The sequence below is a fragment of the Cydia fagiglandana genome, chromosome 9 (genome assembly GCF_963556715.1).
Source record: "Cydia fagiglandana chromosome 9, ilCydFagi1.1, whole genome shotgun sequence".
Taxonomy (NCBI): Eukaryota; Metazoa; Arthropoda; class Insecta; order Lepidoptera; family Tortricidae; genus Cydia; species Cydia fagiglandana.
Genome location: NC_085940.1, coordinates 12,843,110 through 12,868,892, shown reverse-complemented (window position 1 = coordinate 12,868,892; position 25,783 = coordinate 12,843,110). Strand labels below are relative to the sequence as shown.

Below are 25,783 nucleotides of genomic sequence, written 5' to 3'. Positions count from 1 at the left end.
GAGGAGGCCATGGGATGCCTGAGGCGACATAGAGGGGTGGTCGCGTGTATTTTTTTGTTGTTGCTTTTAATTTTTTTTTTGTTTTTTTTATGTGCTTTATCTCTTTGTCTTTTTACAAATAAACTAACATAGATGTTAAGTCAAGAGTTACTAACCATATTATGGAACCTGTCTTATTTTTTATTTATTTATTTTTTTCTCATCGACTGAGCTGCTGTATATACCACAGGGCAGACACGCCATACATCAAAAATCATTTACATTTATATGTGTGCGCGGCTCTTCTGTACACGCGTCATTGTGTATGTGTGGTTAAGTAGCTTTACTCAGAGGACGTCAGAGGTCCGCCAGATTCATGTCGCGGCCAGTCGCGGGGCGAGGTAATGCGAGTCGGGGCGGGGCGGTGCGTGGCCGTTCTGTATGATTGTGATGTTTCTAAATACATCTATCTCATATTTTCTGAGAATGACCATAAAGTCGTTATTACACGCGCGTTCGAAAACTTAGATAAGTAAAGAAAAGAAAATCGCCAAATAACTTTTTAACGTATAAATTATTAGCCCATAAAATTTTAAATAACCCTTTATGACGTAAGAGTGTCAGAAATTATGCGAAATTGAACCCTATCACTTTGAAACAATGTTCATAATCATGTGAGAAATATATCCCTCTGCTTGATCAAGGCTTATTATTGTTGAACAACTAGCCATTAATCGCGACTGCCGATAAAAAGCGACGACCACTTTATCATAGCGTGGCTTATTGTGCCCGCTTGTAACTGTATAACAAGTCAGAAAAGACACTATAATACTTGTATGGTAATAATCGAAGTAGATGACTTATAACACCAATAATAAACTAATGGATAAAAGTGCCTATATTGCTGCAATAAAAGTTTTTAACAACTTACCTATTGAAATAAAGTCAGTCGAAGGTAAACAATTTAAAACTATTTTAAAAAATTGGCTTATTAATAGAGTCTTCTACAGCATTAAATATGCATGTAAAAACTTTGCTACTTTGTTTTGTTATAGGTTAGTCATAAGAGTGACATTCCATTTCCAACTGCAGCTGCAATACTGTTCATTTTACTATGGAAATTGACAATGACAGCGACGCGTTTCCATAGTAAAATGAACAGTATTGCAGCTGCAGTTGGAAATGGAATGTCACCTTAAGAATGATATTGTACGTCCGTGATGGATGGAACTGTTGGTTCATAATTGTAGTATTGTCAACATCTTGGTACACAGTTATACAATAAACTCTTATCTTATCTTATAAGTATCCCTGTGTCTATGGCCTTAAGCGAGCTTAGGCTTTGGCCTTGAGCGAGTAACCTGGTGCATTACCTGCAGTCGGGAGTGGCGGGTAGCCGGGGAAGGCGGGCGCTGCTGGCGCAGCCGCCGACGGGAAAGACATCCCACTGAGGCCCATTTGTTGCTGCTTCAACTCGTTGATGGACAGCTTAGCCTGAAATATATTACTTTTATGATTATGGTAATGTGCCATAAAAGTTGTATATGTTACATACACACAAATGCACCGATTTTGGCGTCCAATGACAATGTTTGTCTTTTCCAGCCCCCGCGCGATGTTAAAAAGCAACGGAGAATTTATCAAGTGAATAAACACGAATCCATTATACGCTTGCAGATTCAAAGAATCATCGATCGGGATGTTAGATAAAAATGGAATACGGAAAGAATCACATTTGGCTCTATCTATTCGTCCGTCACGGCCCACGGGTATATACATAGTAACGGGTTTAGCGTGATGATATCAATGTACAGAGTGGTGTGTTTTCGTTAGCTTTGTCCAGGCGTGGCTCACTCCGCGATTTCGTCGCTTTGCTACAGGTAGCTAAAAGTACATCCGTTCGGCCCCAATTTTGGGTTTTGCCATAATCCGCGCGTGGCGCTGTCGCCACCTAGCGGCCATATCTGTGCTGATCGTAACAGACGCGTTTTGATAGAGTGAGTCTTCTGTACCTAGTACTATTATTTATTCTGTGCTTTGTCAAAGGTCCAGTGTGTAGTATTACCGGCTGCGGCGGCAGGAACATCTGCCGGGACGGCTCGGGCGCGAAGGGGTTGGGCGCGGGCGGCTCGGCGCTGGCGGGCTGCAGCAGCCGCTCCAGGTTCACGAGCGACGAGTTCTCGCCGAGGAACGCCGAGGGGCTCTTCTTTATGGCGCCCGTGCTGGGTGAGGAGCTCGCTGCGGGCGCTAAGTTGTCACCTGGAATCACACGCCGCGGTACATTAGATTAGCCCGTTCGAATTTTAACAGAAAAATTAAAGAGCACGAATACCCGTGCAGACTGTTTATAAATATATAAATAAATACGCTACAATAACACCCGTCTGAGAGGTCATTACTTAAAGTTAGAAAGGCATAGGTCCAACAGTAAGTGTCACTACACCCATACAAACTTTTTGAGCAATCAAGTAGTCAGGGCTTGGAACTAACTCCCCATCCTACCCAAAGATGTGATTTCATCACAAAGTGTGAACCATTTAAAATATCAGTTGTGACAACTGCCTGCCTGCTTATAGAATAATAAAATAAAATACCACAGACAATATTTTATCCCTAACGTATCCATTTTCGCGGCGAACAATTTGTTTTATCTACATATTACTTACGTTCAGAACCGTTAACAGCAGGGAGCTAGTTTTAAGCTTGTTAATAAAACTGCTGCATGCGATTTTAGTTACATTGCGGACTGTTGATTACGTCCAATTCAACCGACCGATCAAAATCCGCAATGGTATGAAACTCGCATCGTCTCAATCGGGCTTTAGTCTTACCTAGCGCGGTGAGGTCAAACGGGTCGTCGTGGTTGTTGGCGGCGCGCGGCCGCTGCGACAGCGCGTCGAACTGCTTTGCAATGTTGTCGTTAGCTCCAAGTGAGGAACGCTCAGTGTTAGTTGATAGTCATACCTGGCGCGGTGAGGTCGAACGGGTCGTCGTGGTTGTTGGCGGCGCGCGGCCGCTGTGATAGCGCGTCGAACTGCTGTGCAATGTTGTCGTTAGCTCTAAGTGAGGAACGCTCAGTGTTAGTTGATAGTCATACCTAGCGCGGTGAGGTCGAACGGGTCGTCGTGGTTGTTGGCGGCGCGCGGCCGCTGCGATAGCGCGTCGAACTGCTGTGCAATGTTGTCGTTAGCTCTAAGTGAGGAACGCTCAGTGTTAGTTGATAGTCATACCTAGCGCGGTGAGGTCCAACGGGTCGTCGTGGTTGTTGGCGGCGCGCGGCCGCTGCGACAGCGCGTCGAACTGCTCTGCAATGTTGTCGTTAGCTCCTTGTGAGGAATGCTCAGTGTTAGTCATACCTAGCGCGGTGAGGTCGAACGGGTCGTCGTGGTTGTTGGCGGTGCGCGGCCGCTGCGACAGCGCGTCGAACTGCTCCAGCTCCGACGACGGCGACGACAGCACGGACGGCGGCGACTTACTCTGCAATGTTGTCGTTAGCTCCTTGTGAGGAATGCTCAGTGTTAGTCTTACCTAGCGCGGTGAGGTCGAACGGGTCGTCGTGGTTGTTGGCGGCGCGCGGCCGCTGCGACAGCGCGTCGAACTGCTCGAGCTCCGACGACGGCGACGACAGCACGGACGGCGGCGACTTGCTCTGCAATGTTGTCGTTAGCTCCTTGTGAGGAATGCTCAGTGTTAGTCATACCTAGCGCGGTGAGGTCGAACGGGTCGTCGTGGTTGTTGGCGGCGCGCGGCCGCTGCGACAGCGCGTCGAACTGCTCGAGCTCCGACGACGGCGACGACAGCACGGACGGCGGCGACTTGCTCTGCAATGTTGTCGTTAGCTCCTTGTGAGGAATGCTCAGTGTTAGATGTGGGTTAGTATTAATTTGGTACAAATTTTTCCCATCACCAGATTTACTATCACTATCTTTCGTAAAGCACTTTCACCATAAACTATAAACAGCTATTTTACTATTTCATATCCAGCCGCAAAATTACATAAAAGTTAACTTAGCTTCCTAAGATCTTCATCTAATCTAGTACCACAGAGCTAGTGTGATACCCGACTTTTTCGGAGACGAAAAAGGTGAAATTTGACGTCTTTATTACTATTGAAATTGATTATCATCTTTCGCTGCAGCGTTATTGAATTTGATGATTTTGTAGCATTTGATTAAGCCCTCAAAATGATTTAAAGCCATGTAATAAGCGAGCGCAGATGTCACAATCGGCGAAGATAAAGTGAGTAGCGTGTGTAGCAACCGAAGTGAAGGAAAAACAGGCCCGTCGCTACCATATCCTATACTTGCCGCAAAACTATACTTGGCGAGTTAGGTTATAGGGCATTTTCACTTAATTGAACACCTTTAACGGCCGGTTAGCAATCGTTACAAAACTGACTGTCAATGTCAAATCCCATACATTTTGTCAGGAATGTAACGGTTAGACGTTACTGAAACACGACTTAAGTCGCGCTTAACTTGTACAAATTAAATGAAAATGCCCTATAACGCCATCACTTTCACTCTTGGTTGGTATTAAATAGGGTAAAGGAGATAGCATTATGATCTCAGTCGACACTTAGTTTTGCGGTTTGTATAATCGCTACTTACCGACCGCCGCCGGTCGCAAACCTGGCTCGATCAGTCAGAAACAGAATAGTGCGGGGTACCTGTGCCACGGGCGCCCAGGGGTCCGCGGGCGCCCAGGGGTCGCGCGCCGGGCTGCCCACGCCCGACCACGCGTCCGGCATCGTGTCCTGCGATAACACTATACGTTCACCAAAACTCTTATTAAATTTTTCTCAAAAATGGACGGCAAAGTCGACTTTGCCGTTTAAAAAATAGGTCGCGAAGCGCGTAGTTTATGGTCAGTCAAAAATTAAAAAGTTAAAAACATTGCAGTCTCGATTTCGGTACTGCAATGTTGCATACAAATTCCATTATTTGTCGAGTTCCAAACTTTTTAAAAGTTGAAATGACCATATCAAATGAAGGCACAGGCCCATTAAACAGCCAAACAGATGATTAGTACCGCGACTATTTAGATGTCTCAAATAGGTTGGCGTATTTTTGGCAGAAAAATACACTTCTATTTTTTTTATTAAAAAAAATAAAAAGGCGGCAAGGGCTTTTTTCTGTCAAAATATATATGTAAGAACGTTGCTTTTGTAAAATATTTCTATGATATTTATATTTCTTGCACCATTTTTGAGAAAAGCACTATATATGACTCGGCTGGAAGGCTACTTGCTGGCTTCGGATTCAATTAAACGGACTCCCAAGGTCGTCCGTTTAAAACGTATCCTCAGCCTGCAAGTAGCTACTTCCGAGCCTCGACAATAATGTACTATTACTATGTGGCCGACAAATATGAGCGACTAGCTTTAGAAAGGAATAGGTACAAACAGCAACACTCCTAACTGTACATCGGTGGACCTTATTACAAAAGGCATAAGGCCCACCGATGTACAGTTAAGAGTGTGGGCGATGGTAAGAGTGGGACGCGGTACGTGACACCCACATGTTGCCATAGAAATGTGACGTATTTAGCTTCACTACTACATACTCGGTTTCAATGCACACGTGTATAGAATATTCCAACCCATACTGGGAAGAACGAACTACTAATGACGCTTAGCTATAAATGCTTAGGTAATAAATAGCTTGTAGTTTCCTCTCTCTCTCTCCCACACACAGTATGAAACACGATTAATTGTCACAGTTAACACGAATGCGAATGAAGACCCCAGAGTTTTACACGCATAAAAATTGCAATCCCAGTCCCAATTATACGAAAGATCCGTTAACATAATCTAGATTTTATAATCTCCTTTACACGTTTATGTAACGTTATTAATAAATCGTGCCCCAATCAATGTTAGAAAATATATATGCCATACACAGCAATAAAAAAAAACCGGGCAAGTGCGAGTCGGACTCGCGCACGAAGGGTTCCGTACCATAAAGCAAAAAAAAATCGGAAAAAAATGCAAAAAGAAAACGGTCACCCATCCATAAGTACTGACCACGCCCGACGTTGCTTAACTTTGGTCAAAAATCACGTTTGCTGTTCCCGCTCCACTTAAATCTTTATTTTATTCTGTTTTTAGTATTTGTTGTTATAGCGGCAACAGAAATACATCATCTGTGAAAATTTCAACTGTCTAGCTATCACGGTTCGTGAGATACAGCCTGGTGACAGACAGACGGACAGACGGACGGACAGCGAAGTCCCGTACCCTTTGGGTACGGAACCCTAAAAATCAGTGTTACTGCCAGTGATCTACAAAAACATTACATAAATTGTGCCGAGCGAAATGCTTTTAAGCAGAACAGGTTTTTTATGACTAGGAGTTATCGGTTTATACGAAAACTTTTACCATGATTTAACATTAAATCGTCTAGCAAACTAACTTGCAGCGCAAACGATACCCCACTCGACTCCTTACCATAGAATCAGAAAATATGCCGAAATCCGACTCCTCGGGCTGATACTATGGGAGCAAAAACATATTAAGTACTCCATGTTTCTAGATTGTCGAAATTAATCGGATTACACAAAAACAATTGTGTTTGTCTTTGTTAAGTTATACTGTTAGTTACCATTATCACATTATCAACATTCCATGACTAAAAACAGAGCTTTGAATTGCCAAAATAGTATTCCATCAATATTACTTCAGAAGAAAATGTTCTATCGTCGCCTATTTGTTTCAATTTTTAATAGCGTACTTATAAAATCTAGCAAACTAATTTATAGGTATAAACTAGTACAATACTCCACTCCTTACCATAGCATCGGAAAATATGCCGAAATCCAAGTCCTCGGGATAATGATATGGGAGCAGAAAAATATAACTTAATTTTTCTAGTTTGCCTATTTTGCAACGCGTATTTATGAAAAGTAAAGGTAAACCTAGGAAGTCCCCGCGTGCTTGTACAAGTACAAATTCAGTTCGAGTTTTGAACTCTAATAGATATAAAAGAAAGTTTCAAATTCAAAAACACTAAAGTTGCCCTGGGTGTTACCTGTTTCTGTTGTGGCGCCGCGATGCCCCACGGGTCCGCGGCCGCGGAGGGCGCGGGCGGGGAACCAAGGTTCACGTCCAGCAGGTCCAGTAAGTGGGATTGCTGGGCTGGCTCCGGCTTTTTCTCCGCTCCTGGTGTCCTGCAATACGAAATACATGAGGATCCATATGTGAGAGAACGGAAGAGTAAATGATTTAGACGCTGCGAGAACTCGCATGCGAGTTTCATACCATTGCGGGTTTTGATCGGTCGGTTGAATTGTCATCTAATCATGGCTATTTTTCCGTAATAAGGGCTCATTTATACGATGCGAGAACTCGCATGCTAGAGTCATTACATTGCGGGTTTTAATCGATCGGTCGAAATGAACGTATGGATCGCTTAAAACCCGCAATGTAATGAAACTCGCATGCGAGTTCTCGCATCGTCTAAATGAGCCTTTATTACGGAAAAATTGCAATGACTAGATGTCAATTTGGGTCGATGGTGTAATGAAGTATTTGGATCTCCAACCTTTTGATTTTGTACCCGTCGAAAGCTTATGGGCACAGGTAATTAATTAAAATCACTTGACACAACACAGACATAGTTAGTTGCCAAAATGATAGGTCGAAAAGTAATCACTAATAACTGATAATATAGTTTTAGCTACTTGCATTTCCTAAAAGATTGAAGACAAGCAAACTTTAGATCAAGTTTAAAGCTTTAGATCAAGTTTGAGATGAACGAAAAACTACGATGTTGTATATTAAGGTGTTAATTACTAAACCACTCGCAAATCAAACAGTTATAAAGAATTAGAAACAACCGATACACTACAATATGATAGGAGAGCTTTAGCTTCTCTTAAAGTCTTGATATGGAATTAATTCTGTTTTCACGGAAGCAATGATTAATTTTAACCCGTTACCACATACGGATATGATATTCAACTCTATTAACAGCAATTAAAGTTCAAATTTAAATATTTTTTAAAGTTCTGTACCCAAAGGATAAAAACGGGACCCTGTTACTAAGACTCCACTGTCCGTCTATCTGTCTGTCTGTAATACAGTGATAACCGTGATAGCCAGAGAGTTGAAATTTTCACAGATTATGTATTTCTGTTGTCGCTATAACAAATATAAAAAAGTACGGAACCCTCGGCAGGCGAGTCCGACTCGACTTGCCCGATTTTTTAATTACATGTATTGCATGAGGGGTTAACTTAATAAATATGACTTTAGATCAGCGTGTAATGTGTAAGGTAATATGCGTTTTCTAGGGTTCCGTACCCAAAGGGTAAAACGGGACCCTATTACTAAGACTCCGCTGTCCGCCGTCCGTCCGTCCGTCTGTCACCAGGCTGTATCTCACGAATCGTGATAGCTAGACCGTTGAAATTTTCACAGATGATGTATTTCTGTTGCCGCTATAACAACAAATACTAAAAGTACGGAACCCTCGGTCGGCGAGTCCGACTCGCACTTGTCCGGTTTTTAAAGTCTCATTAAAGTATTTTTGCTTCCGAAAAACTTGAATTGTACCAAAAACAAGACTTGTATAGTCGACATAAACATTGAGCGTAGAAAAATGAGTAATATATTTTGTATTATTTTTCTTATGATACCAATAAGTTATTACTAAAGTATAAGTACAAAATGGCAAGAATTGAAGGAGGCCTACATCTCAAAGATTGAAAAGGGCTAAAAAGGAGAAAAGAAGAAAAAAAGTGCGCTCAAATTTCGTGTCAACTGTACTATTGTCCTGCAATGGATAGGGCAGTAAAATATTGGCTATGAAGAGAGCAAAGCTACGAAGGGAATTTTGCGATCTAGGTTATTTCTATTTACCCAATTTGAAATAAAGACCTGTAGACAAATAAAAACATTCAAACATACATATTTTGGTCAATTTTGCAATATTTTTAGGTCAAGATGTTAATTTTATTTATATAATAAAAACAAAAGATTACTTATAAATACATAATATATGTATATTCATACATATGGGCATTTTCACTTAACTGTGCACCTTTAACGGCCGGTTAGCAATCGTTACAAAACTGACGGTCAATGTCAAATTCCATTTTGTCAGGAATGTGACGGTTAGACGTTACTGAAAGACGACTTAAGTCGCGCTTTAAAGTGCAAGTTACATGAAAATGCCCATATATCGCTGGCCCAATATTACAGAGTACAGTCCACAACAGAGCTATGAATACAGGCAAAGTGCCAAAAATATGTATACACGACCTTAATATACAGGCAATAAAGTACAGTATACATATTTTTGACACTTTGCCTGTATTCAAAGCTCTGTTGTTGACTGTACAATGTTACATTTTGAAGATAGTCGAAATTCGACTTAATGTCACTATGACAATGTTCAAATTTCAGTTCTATAAAAGTGAACATAGAACCCGGTAATATTGAGCCCGCGAATTATGAGTTCAATAATTAAGAATGCGGTTTTCAAATCTACATTATACATATTCTGATTCATAAATCGAACGACTAACGGTACAGAGCGATGGCAATCCGTGCAGTTGTAGATCCAGTAGTATGGCACATCTAAATATTGTAGACTGGGGTATAGGTGCGGCCTAGGGGAAAAGGTAGGGTTAGGAAGAAGTGTAGGTAGTGTTCTAGTCACAGACAAAACATCCTCCAGACTGAACATAGTCGCGCTACCCCCTCTGCCACGCATACGGTAATTTTACTCCATGTTCGAGTCGAAAGTGTCTTTGTGTGACGTCCGTGTCTTTGAACGGACCAATCACGGCACGGGACTTCGCTCACCTCGTCCCGCGCACCCCTGCATTTTTGGCATCATCGGTTGCATGAAATAATTGCTCTAAACTATGTCTAGAGGATTCCTAGTCTATGGTTCTAGTAGACTTCTAGTTGAGAAAGTAGGAGTTCTGACGAAATTTTTGTATGTAAGATCCATAAGAAACTTGCTAACGCTCTTATAATTGGATGTTGTGAAACTGAAATTGAGTAGAGTTTAATCATTTACAAAGGATAGCAAGGTAAAAATTACTCCGATTTCACTGATACGTTGCTTAGTGGGAGTAACAGGAAGCCAGACAATACTGTTTATAATCTGTACTTTAACTCTTCACTTGGACTCGAAGTGGAAGAGCCAGCTTCGTACCAAATTATGGACGTAGTCGCTAATAAAGTAATTATCATCGTAAATTAGACTTTAAAAGGCTTAAATAAAGTATAATTCTCACTGCAGATCATGCTGCGACTGGCTGATGGCGAGCTGTAACCGCACGTCGTCTGAGCGCCGCCGTCTCTCCTCCCTCTCCGCCTCCTCCCTGGACATGGCCAAAGCCAACTGTAGTTGTAATTCCTCCTCGCCGGCGGTCAGGGGCCGCGCCAGCTCCGCGTCGCGACCGTGCCATTCTGCCGATTCGCTGTTCAACTGTAAAGATATCACTTATTAAGACTAATCGACAGTTCACAGTTGCTACCATTGGCGCTCTAACATTTGCCGCAGTTACTGAAGAATTAGTCATGAAACACCTTTGTTTCTTTATATCTACACCCGGCAATCCATCGTGGCTATTTGTAAAGTCCAGGTATCACTTTACTAAAGGCAACTACCGAACAACGTCATGCTCTACGAACACATTTCTGACATTGGCGAAATCATCATATATTTATAGTTCGTTTTTTTTAGCATTAGAAAGAACTTGCAAGAAGGAAAGCGATCGGCGAAGGAAGCGATTTTGACATGTCTTTTAATTAAAAACGCTTTTTAAAATTCAAAAACTATAACTTATGAAAGCAGAAGAATATAAATGATCGTATTAGATTCATAATTGTTACATATTTGCGTAACTTATTTTTAAAATGTGTTTTTCAATTAAAAGACACTTCAAGATTGTTTACCTAATTTCTAATGCTAAAAAACCGAACTATAGTGGAAAATAATTTTAAAAGCAGATTAGTGTCCATTAGTATCAGAGGAAAATATGGACTAATGATGAAGGGAGACATGTTTAGCACTATCCCTGCTGAAAACGCTCATTTTCTAACGAAAACGCTGCTTTGCTTTTACTTTTTACTTATGTTTTTAAGAGGCGGTTACCGCAGCTGGATAGGAGTGTTTAGCGCACCATAAGTACCTAATGCACCATCGGCCTGTCCGAAGCCCTGCTAAGCGTGTGTCGCAAGCCTATTTCTCAGTAGAAACCGGCGGCAATTTTTTAAAATGTAGATGCGAAGGATCAATCTCTAATACAAATTTACAATTTTGCGTTTTTTTTCTACTGGCAAACACACTTGACAAGTACAGCTGTCTCGGCGCCCAATACGAATTCGTCGCATTTGGCGTCGAGACACTTGGTTTGTGGGGCAGAGGCGCACATATGCTCCTTAAGGCGCTTGGGAAAAGGTTGAGGGAGGCAACGGGTGACCCCCGCCCGGGCAGCTTTCTCGCGCAGCGAATTGCCATCGCAATCCAGCGCGGGAACGCTGCCTGCGTGTTGGGCACCCTCCCGAGGGCACCAAATTTTGATACGTATTTTTAATTTTTAGTTTTAGTTATTTTAATTGTAGTTAGTTTTAGTTTTATATTCCTATTTATGTCTTTTAGTAATTTATGTAATTTAATATTTTGTCAGTGCAATAAAGATTGTATTTATTCCTCTTGAGAAAACTTGGAATACTTGAAAAAGTATATAATAATTATAGGTATAATTAACTCACGTTTTCAACAGGCGAGTACTGTGGGCAGGAGGGCGTGAGGGCGCCAATGCTGCCGAACGTGTTCGGGCTTCGGGCGCTGCGCGAAGCGCTGCTTCCCTATCAACCTTTTATAGTTTAGTTACGTTTTCAACAGACAGGCCAAATCTAGCCTTCGTTGCCAAAGGCTCTCGCGCTTTGAGCTGGCTCGCTGTCACCCCAGTTTCAACAGGCGAACACATAGGGCCAGATGGAAGGCGTGTTCTTCGCGACATTGCAGCGTAATGTACTGGCGTTCTAAGTGACGCTTTGCTTCGCAGTCAGCACCGTCTACAAATGTGGCTTTCCATCATAGAAGAATCCTTATGCTTCAAGTCCAACAGAAATTCTGGCAGAATGGTCCTTATCGCACATCTTTATGTGCTTCCTTCTATAAGGAGCATTCTCTGATGGAAAGCCACATATGTAAGTATAAAGTAGTGAACTTACGTTTTCAACAGGCGGGTACTGCGGGCTGGAGGGTGTGTCGAGCGCGCCGTCGCTGCCAAAAGCGCTCGCGCTCTGAGCGAAACGCTGCTTCGCTTTTAATGCTCTCGCGCGCTCGTTCTTTAATCGCTCGTCGTCTTTCAGCAAATTTACTAGCTGTTTCGCTTTCTCGCGCACGTTTAGACCTGGAATGATGAAGGATATTAATAATTTTAATATGCGTCATAGCTATTCCTCAGAATAAGATATATCACAATATCATGAGCATTATATGATAATATCATCACATTGTGACAACAATAACATCCAGCTTCCTTTATACGCATGACACATACGAAACTTATCATCGGCATAAATTAAAAGTGAAATGAGAGTCAGTAAAACAAGGCCACGATCCGAATATTAATGTGACTTCGTAACACTATCTGATAACTAGCCGTTTAGCTGGATGCGATTAGGGAGTTATTAAACGAAAAGGACGTATGTACTAAGCAAGTGGTATGGACATAGGTCTGTTTGCTTTTGGAAGCTGTGAACCATGTGCGTTCACGTAATTTGCTGAAATCAGATATATGTGACTAATACGTGAGATATGTTTCGGGGCTTAACGTTAGGTTTGTTTGGAAATAATGATTCGGTTTGAGTTATGTGAATGTAAAGAAATTGAGTACTTAAGAAAAGAAATGGAGTTGTTGCAAAACAATGTATGGAATTCAAATTATTTAGATGTCAGAAGTTACTGTTGGCACTGTTGTAGGAACAGCTTGTGGAATTTCAGGGAAGCCCCACTCGGCCCCGACACCGACTTAGCACAGGAGCGCCGCAACAGTATCTCGCCCGCGAGATAAACGACCCTTCCTCTCTAATTAGGAAGTACAGTTAGCAAAAGACAGGTAGTCTATCTCGCGGGCAAGATACTGTTGCGGCGCTCCTGTGCTAAGCCTCCAGCGCTCGATACACATGTCTCCACAGTCCAAAAGTATTTGAATCTGCACAGTTGCCATAAAATATATCAAACGTATAGGTACGTACAGTTTCCATCGGATAAAACGCATCGTTTTAAGTACGCTTTGCTTATTTACTCCATCCGAAGTGTGTTCCCTGTATTTTGACCGTAACTAAGTGCTCGTGCGTTTGCATCCGCCGAGTATCCACCGAGTTTTATGTAACTTGAACGTGTATTGTGTAGTTTACCAGACAAATTAAAAAAAAAGCTTACCCTGATCCTTCCACTCCTCCATATACTGAAAATCCTTCAACGTGTGTATAGCAAATATATTCTCCTTGCACTGCATCGCCACCTTCTCGCTGCCAGTCTTTATGAGGTACTCCATCAGCACCAGCGCCTTGTAGACGTGCCGCCAGTTCTTGCCGTGGTCGTTCAACCGCTTCCATATCATCTGCATGATCTCCGTGAACGCCATCACGTTGTAGGTGAGATCGGCGATCTCCGCCATCAGAGTGCTTGAGGGGCCCCATGGATCGTTTGATGTTGCCTCGCGCACTTTTACCTGGAGGAGGTAGGGCTTAAGTGGGTGGGTTAATGCTTTAACGTACGTACAGTCAGCAAAACTATTCGTTTAGCACCCCTGCATACAGTCAGCAGCAGAAGTTGCTAAGCGTGCGAGGTGTTCGAAATTACCTTGACACGCTCTTATTCTCTTAACAATAAAGTCGCGTCAAGATCATTTTGAACACCTGGCCCGCTTAGCAACTTCTGCTGCTTACTGTACACACATGTATGCAGGGGTGCTAAGCGAATAGTATTGTTGACTGGACAAGTGGACATAAGTCACTCACACGTCAAGATCACGGGCGTAAGCTTACCAATATAAACCTTACTTGAAAGCATGAAGGCAATTTTAGCATTCTTGATGCTCTGGACTCGACTACTCTTGAGGAGTGTAGGTTTTCTTGGCGAAGAAAGGTCTCGAAGTGAAAGTTACAGAACAGGTAAGGATAATGTAGTTAAAACCGTTAAAACCTAAATGCGTTACTCGACTTGAAAAAGTTCTAATATATTATTCCGTCAGATGTAATAAATATTGGGATCTGATTAGTTTGTTAGTCCCATAATCAGGGTCAGGGTCAGGGCAAAGCTTCCTACCTGGGCATCGGAATAGTTGTGCGCGAGGTTTTTAATATTTCTCCTTAGGCCCGCCACGTTTACTTGCATATCGTCCCGTCCCCGGGGCATCTGAAAAACACAATACAATTAATTAATGCTCCTACTTCCCTACTTCTCAGTAAAATATCGGATCAGTAACTAGCAAGGAGAATTCTAAATTCTTTTCTAAATCAAAAAGGTGCGTTCGAAACTTTTAAACCCCTGGGAGTTGAGTGATTGATAGGTCTATATGACTCATAGTAAGTATTATTATTAATGCTATGCTCAAGTCTCCGCTGGAATCAGGAAAGGAAGCAGGATTCACGTACACATCATAATTCAAATCGCCTCTTGGTTATATACACATGAGGAGTAAATTTTCCAAACAGGCTAGATGAAAAACAAAATTAAGACGTGATAAAAAAGTATCGATTTTGATATATGTATGATCATAAAATATCTCATTCCACACATATATTCCACAATCAATTAAACCTCAGTCTTAGTTTAATCAATTCGCCCGGCAAGAGCAATTAATGACAATGCAATACTATTATTAGTACCTGGCAACCTACGTCGGTAAAATACATCGTTTAATGTGTAATGCGGTGCATATACCGATTGATTAAATACGTCGTTTATACTGCCGATAAGATACTTAAGGATAATGGTTTTATATGTTGTTCAAGGCGAGCTGACTTTGTAGGCATTTAAAAATAACGAAGCTACTTCCTTCCTTCCGCGATTACAACCGACATCGAAGCATCGCTTCGTTGTGAAGTCATGGTCACATTTAAACACTTTTTTCAACTTTTAGTATTATAGTCATGGGACTTTTAAAACTTTAAGAAGCTAAAGTAAATACATAAAGCAAAAGCCGAAGCGAAAGAAAGGATTAATGAAAACAAGGTAATCCTAGAAAAGTTTGCTATGACCTAAAATAATGTTGACATTCTCTTATCAACTCTTTCACTGTCACCGTAACTTTTGGAATATAAATAGTCCTAGACTAGATTGGTTACAAGTTTATGATCTAGTCACGTTCTCAAAGGACTGGGTTCCAATCTATAAACGTAGTATACATAATCTGGTTTACTCAAGGCTCCTCTAATATAATCAATAAATTTCCTTAGGGCCTTCCTTTGGCCGACGTACACAGAACTAATATAATTTAATGTTCTTGCTAGAGCCAAACGATACGATAGGAAAACTAAAAAACGAAAACTACAAAACATAAGATTTATTTATGGGTTTGTTACTCAAAAGGTAATTATTTTAGAGAAGGCACTACCATCATAACCTGTCCTACCCATTGAAGGTTACTTGTACCAAAAATAAGAAACAGAAATGAGAGGCACCATTAACAGATATTATCCTGGGTTCCTTTCAGTACTGGTTTCACCTCAACAACAGGTAAATGACAATGATGCTGCATAGCCACGACATCTACAATGCCGCTTCCCAGGTCAGTTCATTATCCTGTAAAGCATAATCGACTTTATTCGAGGCCGATTGTCTTGTGTATCCAAACCCGCTGTGGCCGATTACGTACTCTTTGTTTTGGCATCATGTTATCTTATCAACTGATACGCGAATCAAACAAGACGAAGGCTCTAGAAGTATGAAAGTTGTGCTAACAAGTATTATTTCGATTGACGAAATAGTTTATTTGACGTAAACGAGGCAAGTTAATTAAGTAGATCTCCGAGGAAATACTTTTCATCATTTACGGGTTTCCACAACGTTTACCTATTTAGGTACATTGGCATACAATAACTTAGAGTAGGTTTCTTCACGAAGGCTTCTAAAATGGTTCAAACCAATCAATCAACTAACCAGGAATCTAAGACCTAAAGTCCAAGAAAAGCCGCAAACAATTCGGAGAGATTAAGCACTTTATTAAACTTTAATTTTAGCGCCATTTTCTAACGCGCATAAACGTAATCGTATTTAATGTGTAAAAATCGCGCAATTTTCATACTAAGAGGTATCACAAATCTTTGTAGTTTACATCGCGCAATGCCGGGGATCGCAGCAGCGCACCGCTTTGTGTATTACGTATATGTTTATAGGTAATACCATTTTTAGGGTTCCGTACCTCAAAAGGAAAAAACGGAACCCTTATAGGATCACTCGTGCGTCTGTCTGTCTGTCTGTCCGTCTGTCACAGCCGATTTTCTCCGAAACTACTGGACCAATTAAGTTGAAATTTGGTACACATATGTAAGTTTGTGACCCAAATACGGACATGTAACGTAAACAAATGAATTTTAAACATGGGGGCCACTTTTGAGGGGTAAATGAGAAAATTAAAAAATAAAGTTTTTCAAACTATATCATGTTACATATCAAATAAAAGAGCTTATTGTAAGGATCTCAAATATATTTTTTTTTTCGAATAAACAGTTTAGAAGTAATTCAAGAGAATAGGCAAAAAATTACCATTTCCCCCCCCCCCCCTTTATCTCCGAAACTACTGGGTCTAAAATTTTGAAAAAAATACATCAAATAGGTCTATACCTATAGATGACAGGAAAACCTATTAGAAATGTACAGTCAAGCGTGAGTCGGACTTAATTACTTAGATTTTGATTAGAACCCTACGGATTTTTTACAGAGATTTCACTCACGTTTCACATAAAAAAATACATTTTAAAAAATTGAGTAATGTACGGAACCCTTGGAACGCGAGTCCGACTCGCACTTGGCCGCTTTTTTTTTCATATTTACCTTGACATCGTTAATTGCATAGAAGTACTGGAAAGGTATTGTGAAATTTAATTGCATACAGTAATTGTATTTGTAAACAATTTGTATTTATTACGTCGTTGTTTGCTGCAAGTTTCTCTAAAATTGTGGCTAACTTAAGATAGGAATGATATAAGTTACATAGATCGCCTAATATGAACCATCCCACAATTTCCACATCTTTCGTATCTTAAATATGTCTTAATTTTAGTAAGAGCGTAGGTTCAAGAATCCTTACATTGGAGGTATGTAGACTATGGCGTTGATACTCCCACTGCCTCCTCTGTCCATACCATATCATAATATGGCAAAATATAAATAAAACTGCTATGCGAACTCTATCACAACCCGCCCGCTGAGCCCGCTGAGTCAATTAGGGCCAGATTGGTGAAACAGCCCACGGGGATGAGCGCCTTGCCAATAACATGACCATTTTCACTTACACGCAGGACAAAGGCAAAGCGTTCAACCTTGTTATATTTATTTAAATCCATGTTCCGCAGTACAAAAGCTACAAAGAGACTATTTCGGGTTTCGGGTGTGCGTAAACAATGCCGTTTACGCGGCCAGTGACCCGCGGGACGAAGATAAAATGGACCTAATTGCTGAATTATTGCGGAAGTTTACGTATTGATGCTATCACTATTGAATTGCACGCAGACAGGGAATTTACGGCCATTCCTCTAGGCAAATTTTACTACAGATATGTGGCCGTATTGTCTACAATACGTGCCTGCATTAGTATCGTGGTGGTGCAAATTATCTGCGCGCTAGTTATTATTTTACTATATATTAAATTATATTACTAGTAGTTTTATGTTAATACATTATTGACAGGTCTTGGACAGCGCCTCATTACTACCCAAAAAATAATTATCAGATTCCTAAGTCACTAAATAATAAGGTACTCAACTCATATATTATTCTTGGATTACCTTATAAATGGCACTAACGCAAAAGTTTGTGACGATAGAGGCATATTTGATATTTGGAACACTTTCTAGCAAAACAACTAAGCAGATATAGATTTGGCACAAATGTGATTGTGTATGTAGCTTAAACCGTCTACTGAAGTACTAAAATAAGTACCTAGTGAAAGTTTGTATGTGAGTGTGATTATTGATTAACGAAACCGAAGTTACGAACATTATCTAGCTATGTCATAAATAAAACTAAATATAGTGTGCGTGCTCATGGTAATAATACAAGGGAAAAAGGTGTTGTGAATAAAACGAATCATGTTTACAATACGTACAATAACTGATATAAAATGATAACTTTGTAAACAGATGTGTATAAAGAAAACAATTTTCATGATGATAACGGTCAAACAAATGTTGGGCCAATTCTTTATGGCATTAAAGGAAGCTGGCAAAGTGCAATGTCTAAATGGATAAACGTTGAGATTTACTACTTTTGGACTTACTTTTCACGGTTATTTGTTAACTCAAAAAACGCCGAAGTAACGTGGTGCCGCGATTTCTGCCAACAACATAAACATTCATACAAATTTGAAAATACAACATGCAAACCTGTTAATGGATATCAGAATAACAACATGCTGACGTCAAGTTTTTTCAGTACGAGTAACAATTGTAATATAAACTCCTGTACATATTGATGGAATTTTATATAGGTACAGTCACCTACAATAATATGTTACTCATTGGAGGCCGCAAAAATATGTGACACGCTCTTATGGCTCTACAAATAAGATTATGTCAGATATTATTGCGTCCTTTGTTGTGTAACATATTATTGCAGGTGACTGTACTGAAGCCATGGGACTTCTTAAAATGAGTATAAAAATGTATACCGACTTATCTGTTTGTTTTACACCTCGTAGAAACAAAAACTCGAGTCTTAAAATGTCCTCTGGTTTCGGAATATAAGGAAAATTAAAACTTGGTTTTGGACTTTTAAGTTCTACAGGCTTTTATTTAATTTAAAACAATTTTATATAGCAAATTTGATGTTTAAATAGTCCCTTGGCTGTACTATCATATGGTTCATGCTACGTGTAGCCTTATTCATTAGGTCAGCACAAGAACACTATAACTAGACGTTAAAATTTAGATTTTCTCGGTTTTAACAAACAGACATTCAATACGAGTAAGAGAGTAGTTAAAGTAAATAAAAGCCTGAAAAATTATTTGACGCCGCATCATAAGCACAAAACCATCAAATATGTTAGTAATAAATAAATCACCGTTAAAAATATTATTATATCACTGTTGTAATGTACACGCATGCTATAATTATTTATATATATACGAAAACTACGCACATATAGCAAAAAGTATGATGTGTTTGTCATTTGTGCACGAAATGTAGCGAGCCGCCAGGCTAGGGGTTACTGAGTGAAGCGGAGGCGGTTTTTAAGCTTGGTTCACACTGAACATTTGGTGCAACATAAGATAAACTATATGGTTTGCATATTTATAATAAATATACTGTAGTAAATACGTTTTTAACTAGCATTTAACGTAGTTTGGGTTCATGCACTGGACAGACTTAGTAGGTATTTTAGATCCCTTTAGACAAGAAGTCATTCATAACATAATTCATATTTGGTTACAGTTTTTTATTTAAAAGGAATGTAAATGTATTGAATTGACTTCTCACCCATAAAGAGATTTTATTTCAATTACACAAACATGCACGTAACATCCACGGTATCATATGCCAGTGATTGTCCAAACTATACGCGTTTCGTTAAATATTATTGCGTGATTGCAACAATAAGCGTGTCAAAGTTAAAACTATTGTTTACACGACGACATTCAGTAGGCGACAATACAATAGGTATAATAGGTAACTAAAATTGTAAAGTGTGAATGTGAGTTTTCTCTACTACCGGAACAATACTATAATCTTCCACAATAATTTCAATTAAAACCATGCAATTAACAATAAGCTAACTATGTGCTTTAGCTTGCTGCAGGATAGTTGTCATCAACTCATCACATTAAAATTACTTACAAGTCGTAAAATTGTAATGAGATGAGAGACATTACGATCGAAGCAAAAACTGATAAAAACCTTATAAAATGTTCAATTATGTGAGACAAGCCTTAGAGGGGTGACTTTAACACGGTTAGTGGGTGGAAGCCTTACGGTGCAGACGGCGTGCCCTGAACGGTGCCAGAGGCGAAGCTATCGTAAATATTATGAAGGAATGTGTTTTGTTTTTAATTGGATACTTATTGATGTATGTTTAAGTACGGTACTAACCCTCGATAAATGCGAACAAGAGAGTAAAAGATAGATCAAAATATTTAATGTTAACACTATTATTTTTCTAACGAAACCTTGTCTTCAAAGCAAAGTGGCATCTCCAGATTCAAGCACTCAGCGACACATTGCAGTTACAGGAATAATGTACTATAATATTTATTAGTTGCTACATTGAACCAACGTAGACATATATGTACATGCATTAGCAATTTAGCATACAAATGGCAACATCTAGGTGAATAGTTAACATACCGAGCCGACTACATTAATATAGATTGGTTTGCAGTTTCAAGAACGGTTCATCTAAAATAATGGGCTCAAATCATGAAATAACAACCGACCGACTGAATTTGTAAAATAGGGTTACCACACTGGTAAAACGACTAGAGAATTTCCATGTAGTTGTGCCGTTCTTGAGAACGTTCTCCCGTTTTTATTTCCGAAAATATTTCACATAGAAAATTGAGTAGGTACGTTCTCGACAGCGGCACTATTCGTATAACTATACCAGGGTAACCAGGGCTTTACATTGGACAAAAGGGGACGAAATTTTGTTATTTTTCTAATTAAAAAGTTATTTTGTTTAAAATGTATCCACCTAAATCTAGCAATTGTAACATCCCTTTTCATGAAATTATACCAATGCTTGAAAGGAAAGGCAAGACGAATTTACACGGTATAGATACGGTCATTAAACGCGTAGTATACACTTTATTACCTTACTTCATTGAAATGAGGTGAAAAGTGACCGTGACCATGACTGTATAAATAAATGCTACGGCTACGGCACCAAAGTCCAACTTAAACTGATAGTTTGTTAATGACACAAATCAGAATTGACAAGTGATCACCTAGTTCGAACGTCACGCCATCGCAGCATCAGCCCTAGGTGTTACGGTACAGGTGCGCGAGCGCAGAGGTCGACGACCGACATTAGTTACAAAACGACCTAAGCGACCAAGTCCCCCATGGATTCAGTGATTTATTACACAATACTATTCATTTCTAGTTGTCATAATCTATGCTGCGAAAAGCGATGCCCAGCTTGATATTTTGACATGACAAAAGATCGTATTATTTGCTATAGCTATAGCATAGTAGCGTTATCAATGTTATCATTGGGTTCTTGCGAGTTATGAATATAATTTATTATAAAAAAATATATATTATAATACCTACTTACTAAAAATGATTTAAAAATGTCAAAGGACATTATTACGTATTGCAGCATGTTTGAAAAGGGATCGCAAATGAGTTTACAAAGTAAATTGGCACGTCATTCCAATTTCCGCATCCTCTACGGCGAATAAACAGTGACTAAACATCAAATTGTACTTTGTACTGGCGTTAGAACCGTACGTCATGTTTCACGTCATTCTTGACTTTAAGCAACTAATGTATGTAGTTCTATGTGTTTTTGAACACTTTGGAGTGATATGTAGTATCTGCCAATATAGTAGCGTTTCACAGACTTTCACTCGTAGATAAGAGAAAATAGAAAAGATATAAAAAATTGTGAGACACAGATTTCCTTGCGTCATTTAAGAATTATTCCTGTAACAGACAAGTTTTTCTAGCCAAAGATCCTCCTTTTGAAAAAACATTTGATACGTTCGGCTACCATCAAGGCCAGCAAATCAGATTTACCTAAAAATAGGTGTGATACGAGAAATCAATAGAGCGAGGCGTAAGGTAAGGGAGGTCAAGGCCCGGTGCTAACTAGCCGACCTCGTGAGTGCTGGTAACATTGGTAATTATCAAGTTGTCTTTTAACGTTATTATGAAAACTACGGTCTAAGACCCGACTATCTTTAGAGAAATAATTCTAGGTAAACTAGGAGTAAGAAGGCAAGATGGTGATGATGTGGCAGACCAAAGAAGAGATGGCGGGAAGATCTCAGACACAAGGGTACAAGAACGAGGTGGTAGGACCTTTCCCAGCCAAATGACACTACCACCCTCGGCCTAGTGCGACCAATTTGCCAACTTTCGAGTACAGATGGAACCCCAATAAAAGATTTAATCAAAGATAGGGCGAAAGAGAAAGTATTTTAGGCAATGTAGCTAATCGATATTAAACTTTCGTGAGACATATTTTAAATTGCCAATAGCGACTAAAAATTCAAGTGAGTGAAACCGTTGTCGTATAAACAATGTAGCTAATTTACTGGCTATATACTTTGTAGTGGTTTACGTCTTAAAAAATAAGCGAAAATAAATTTGGCGGTACAAAATCGCGGTATTTATGTACTGGCACACCGTAATAAGTGCCTAATGACGCTAACAATGCGAATGTGACACAAACATCGGTGTTATTCACCTCTAAACTCTTATCGGCTAAGTCGTGCCTTATCAATTTCCTTTGCGACCAAATTTGACAAAACAGAATGGTTTTATAGTCAGCATTCTGAGCAATTGCCTCTGATTTATAATTTAAGTATGGCAGCCAGGTTAGGCATACGGTTTTGAAACCTGAGTTGTGGGTTCGAATCCTGGCTTGCACCAATATGAGTTTTTTTAGGCTTAATTGAACCCTGTGATAGAAAAATGTATCTATGAGGAAATTTAGTCAGGCAAGTGTGGTGGCAGCCCAATCACTAGCCTTAAGGAGCCATAAGGAGGCCTGTGGGATGCAGGTCCCAGCAGTGGGACCTAACCTACCTGTAGACTGACTGACAATGATGATTGATAAATTAGGTCATTTTAAACATATTAGAAATTCGCATGCTAATATTTAAATATGTGAATAAAATTTGTCATTCTGACTGGGTAAATGTCCTGTACACAAGGGTATGTATTGTTCTGAATACGTTAACTTTTATTTAATATTTTAACTTTTATTTAATTGTATAGGCTACCTTAAAATTCATACATGTGGCCTACAATCAACTACACTTTATGAACAGATCTGTCAAGAAATAACTTATCCTTCCTAAAAGAATTATAAAATGTTCAAACAAGTTTCGAGTAGAACATAAATGCTAAAATAAAATCTCTGCCGAGGAAAAGAGAAATAAGTGATTCAGCATTGATATAAATCTACAATATATGGAAGGAGGAAAAATCATTAAATGTTAAAATTAAAATAAAATAAATGTTTCGAGCCTGACAAACCAACAATTTAGTAGAAACTCTGGATAGATATGTGACATTTTTTGCACAAGTATAACATGTTCGTGCTTTTCCATAAAAAAATTTAGTAAAGGATTATTCTCTACATTTGTAACCTGTTTACAGTTATGACATTTTTGTCACTTATTTAAGAAGCTGTAAAATGGGTCTTATGGCTGGCGAATCTTTCAGCACTAAATGGATTTGCCTCAGTTTTCATTTCTTCTTCTTCTTCTTCTTCTTTATTAGGGGCTATATAAGGCTCCAAAGCCTATGTATCACTGCGACCATTCCTGATCTATTGTGATCGCCACCTACTACAACTCTCGATCCAACCCTGCAACTTCAAATAGCTGCAGGATCTTTTTGGTTTCGAGAGACTTTACCTCCTCCGGGCGTAATATGTGTCCGCCCAAGATTAGGTCACGAGTACGCATTAGGCAAGGGCACTCTGTGAGGATGTGTAAGGGCGTCTCCTCTGCCTCCATGCAGAGTCTGCACCGCCCTATGTCACGTTTCCCCATGGTGTGCATGTGCTTATTTAGGCCGCAGTGCCCGGTAAGCACCCTTACCAAGTTGCGCAGTTGGTTCCTAGACAGCGCTAAGGCGTTCGAGGACGCCTTTTTGCTGAAGGCCTTGATAAGCGCTTTGGAATGGTTCAAACCTGTTGTTTCTCTCCAGAGTTGAATGGTTTTGTAGTGACAGTAGGTCTTTAGGGTGAGCCGCGTTAGGCTTTTGGGGATACCACAAAAGGGCTCAGGACTGTAGTTCTTCCCCTTAGCCCCTGCTCGCGCGAGTTCGTCGGCCTTCTCGTTTCCTACGACACCCGCATGCCCCGGGACCCAACGTAGAACAACCTTGTTCCTGGCTCCAAGGTTGTTCAATAGTTGCCTGCAGTTCTCAACCAGCCTCGATGTGGTGACATCGGAGGTTAGGGCTAAGAGTGCCGCCTGGCTATCCGAATGGATATAGATAGTATGGTTGCCGTAGTTGCTTTGCAGATTGATTGACGCACATTCCAGAATGGCGTATACCTCTGCCTGGAATATAGAGCAAAAACGTCCTAGGTTTAAGCTGATACTTTTCCTAGGCGCTTCACCGTATACTCCGCAGCCTACTTCAGATCCGGATTTGGAGCCATCAGTGTACCACCTCAGGCTTCCTTCTTTCCACTTGATTTGACTGTTTGACCAGTCCTCCCGTTTGGGGATTTCCACTGAGTAAAGTTTGAGTGGACAAAATTTGGGTGACATAGTGTCGGATGGCATCCCAAGAACAGGAATATCGTACACTGATTCCTTAAACAGTCTCAGAGTTTGCGATAACCAATTACCTCTCCTCGCGCCCACTATTCTAAGCATACTAGATCTCGCCTCCAATTCTAGATGTAAGTGGAGGGGCGGTAGATTTAGTATGGCTTCTAGGGCTGCCGTCGGGGAGGATGACATGGCCCCAGTGACGATGACACAGGCAGTTCTTTGAAGGCTGCCAAGCTTCATCACTGTTACCTTCTGCGTCGTTTTCCTGTACCATGCTACAGAGGCGTAAGACACTATCGGCCTCACTATGGATGTGTACAGCCATAAGGCAATTTTGGGTTTTAGACCCCATCTGTTGCCTGCTAAACGACAGCATATTGCCAAGGCTGATCTGGCCTTTTGTATGGTTCCGTCCACATGTTTGTTCCAGGTCAGTTTCTGGTCCAGTGTTACCCCCAGATATTTGACCTCTGTTGAGAACGGAATAGTTTTACCGTTCATGACAAGAGGTTTAAGTTTGTCCAGTTTCCTCTTGTTCGTGAATGGTACTATAATTGTCTTATCTGCATTGATAGACAATTCATTCTCTCCGCACCATGTATTTATGGTGTTGAGAGCCCTCTGCATAAGGTCTGATAAAGTACTTTGGCAGTTGCCCCTCACCGTCACAACAAGGTCGTCTGCGTACCCCTGAGTGTCGATTCGGAGTTCCGCCATCTTGTGCAGAAGTCCATCCACCGCGAGAGTCCAGAGCAAGGGAGATAGGACACCTCCCTGCGGGCAGCCTCTCACAGTGGCCACTTCGAGTGTAGTGTTAAGCAAGTCTAGCCTAACCACTCTCAGTTTTCATTTACTGTTCTTTTACATCTAATAACTTTACTTTTAACAGTGTAGTATCTAATTGTGTTTAAATATCAATAAGTTAATCCTAGTTTGCATGCTATCAGTGGCGGATTTGCAGTCTTTGCCGCTCTAGGCCCCAGACCCTGCAGCCATGCTGAGCCGCTGAGAAAGATCTCAGTGCCCATCATATTGAATACATTTGAGTTATTTCTTGTTATCATCAGTTAATTTTTTCTCACAATTTGCCGCCCCTAAATATCTTGCCACACCACTGCATGCTACCTATTAATAAGTAGGTCAATTCTT

At 40.3% G+C, this 25,783-nt stretch overlaps 2 protein-coding genes across 5 annotated transcripts in view; both read right to left on the bottom strand.

The window, feature by feature from the left end:
* LOC134667405 (epsin-2) overlaps positions 1-25,783 on the bottom strand; it is a 28,970-nt gene that overhangs the window by 1,896 nt on the left and 1,291 nt on the right. For 2 of the 4 annotated variants that reach the window (XM_063524805.1, XM_063524807.1), the window contains exons 2-12: positions 18,454-18,509; positions 14,280-14,369; positions 13,392-13,683; positions 12,176-12,357; positions 10,228-10,421; positions 8,840-8,857; positions 7,008-7,146; positions 4,649-4,735; positions 3,336-3,456; positions 2,045-2,238; positions 1,353-1,473 (exon numbers count right to left, since the gene is read on the bottom strand). In XM_063524805.1, the coding sequence (XP_063380875.1) occupies positions 1,353-1,473; positions 2,045-2,238; positions 3,336-3,456; positions 4,649-4,735; positions 7,008-7,146; positions 8,840-8,857; positions 10,228-10,421; positions 12,176-12,357; positions 13,392-13,683; positions 14,280-14,369 (1,438 nt within the window). In that variant the 5' untranslated portion in view covers positions 18,454-18,509. The remainder of the gene's footprint in view (positions 1-1,352; positions 1,474-2,044; positions 2,239-3,335; positions 3,457-4,648; positions 4,736-7,007; positions 7,147-8,839; positions 8,858-10,227; positions 10,422-12,175; positions 12,358-13,391; positions 13,684-14,279; positions 14,370-18,453; positions 18,510-25,783) is intronic. The other 2 variants (XM_063524808.1, XM_063524806.1) reach the window with 2 other exon arrangements.
* On the bottom strand, positions 23,188-25,351 carry LOC134667773 (uncharacterized). Its single transcript, XM_063525185.1, has 2 exons — positions 23,948-25,351; positions 23,188-23,196 (listed from the first exon to the last, which is right to left on the bottom strand). The coding sequence occupies exons 1-2, from the start codon at positions 25,349-25,351 to the stop codon at positions 23,188-23,190; spliced, it is 1,413 nt and encodes a 470-aa protein (XP_063381255.1).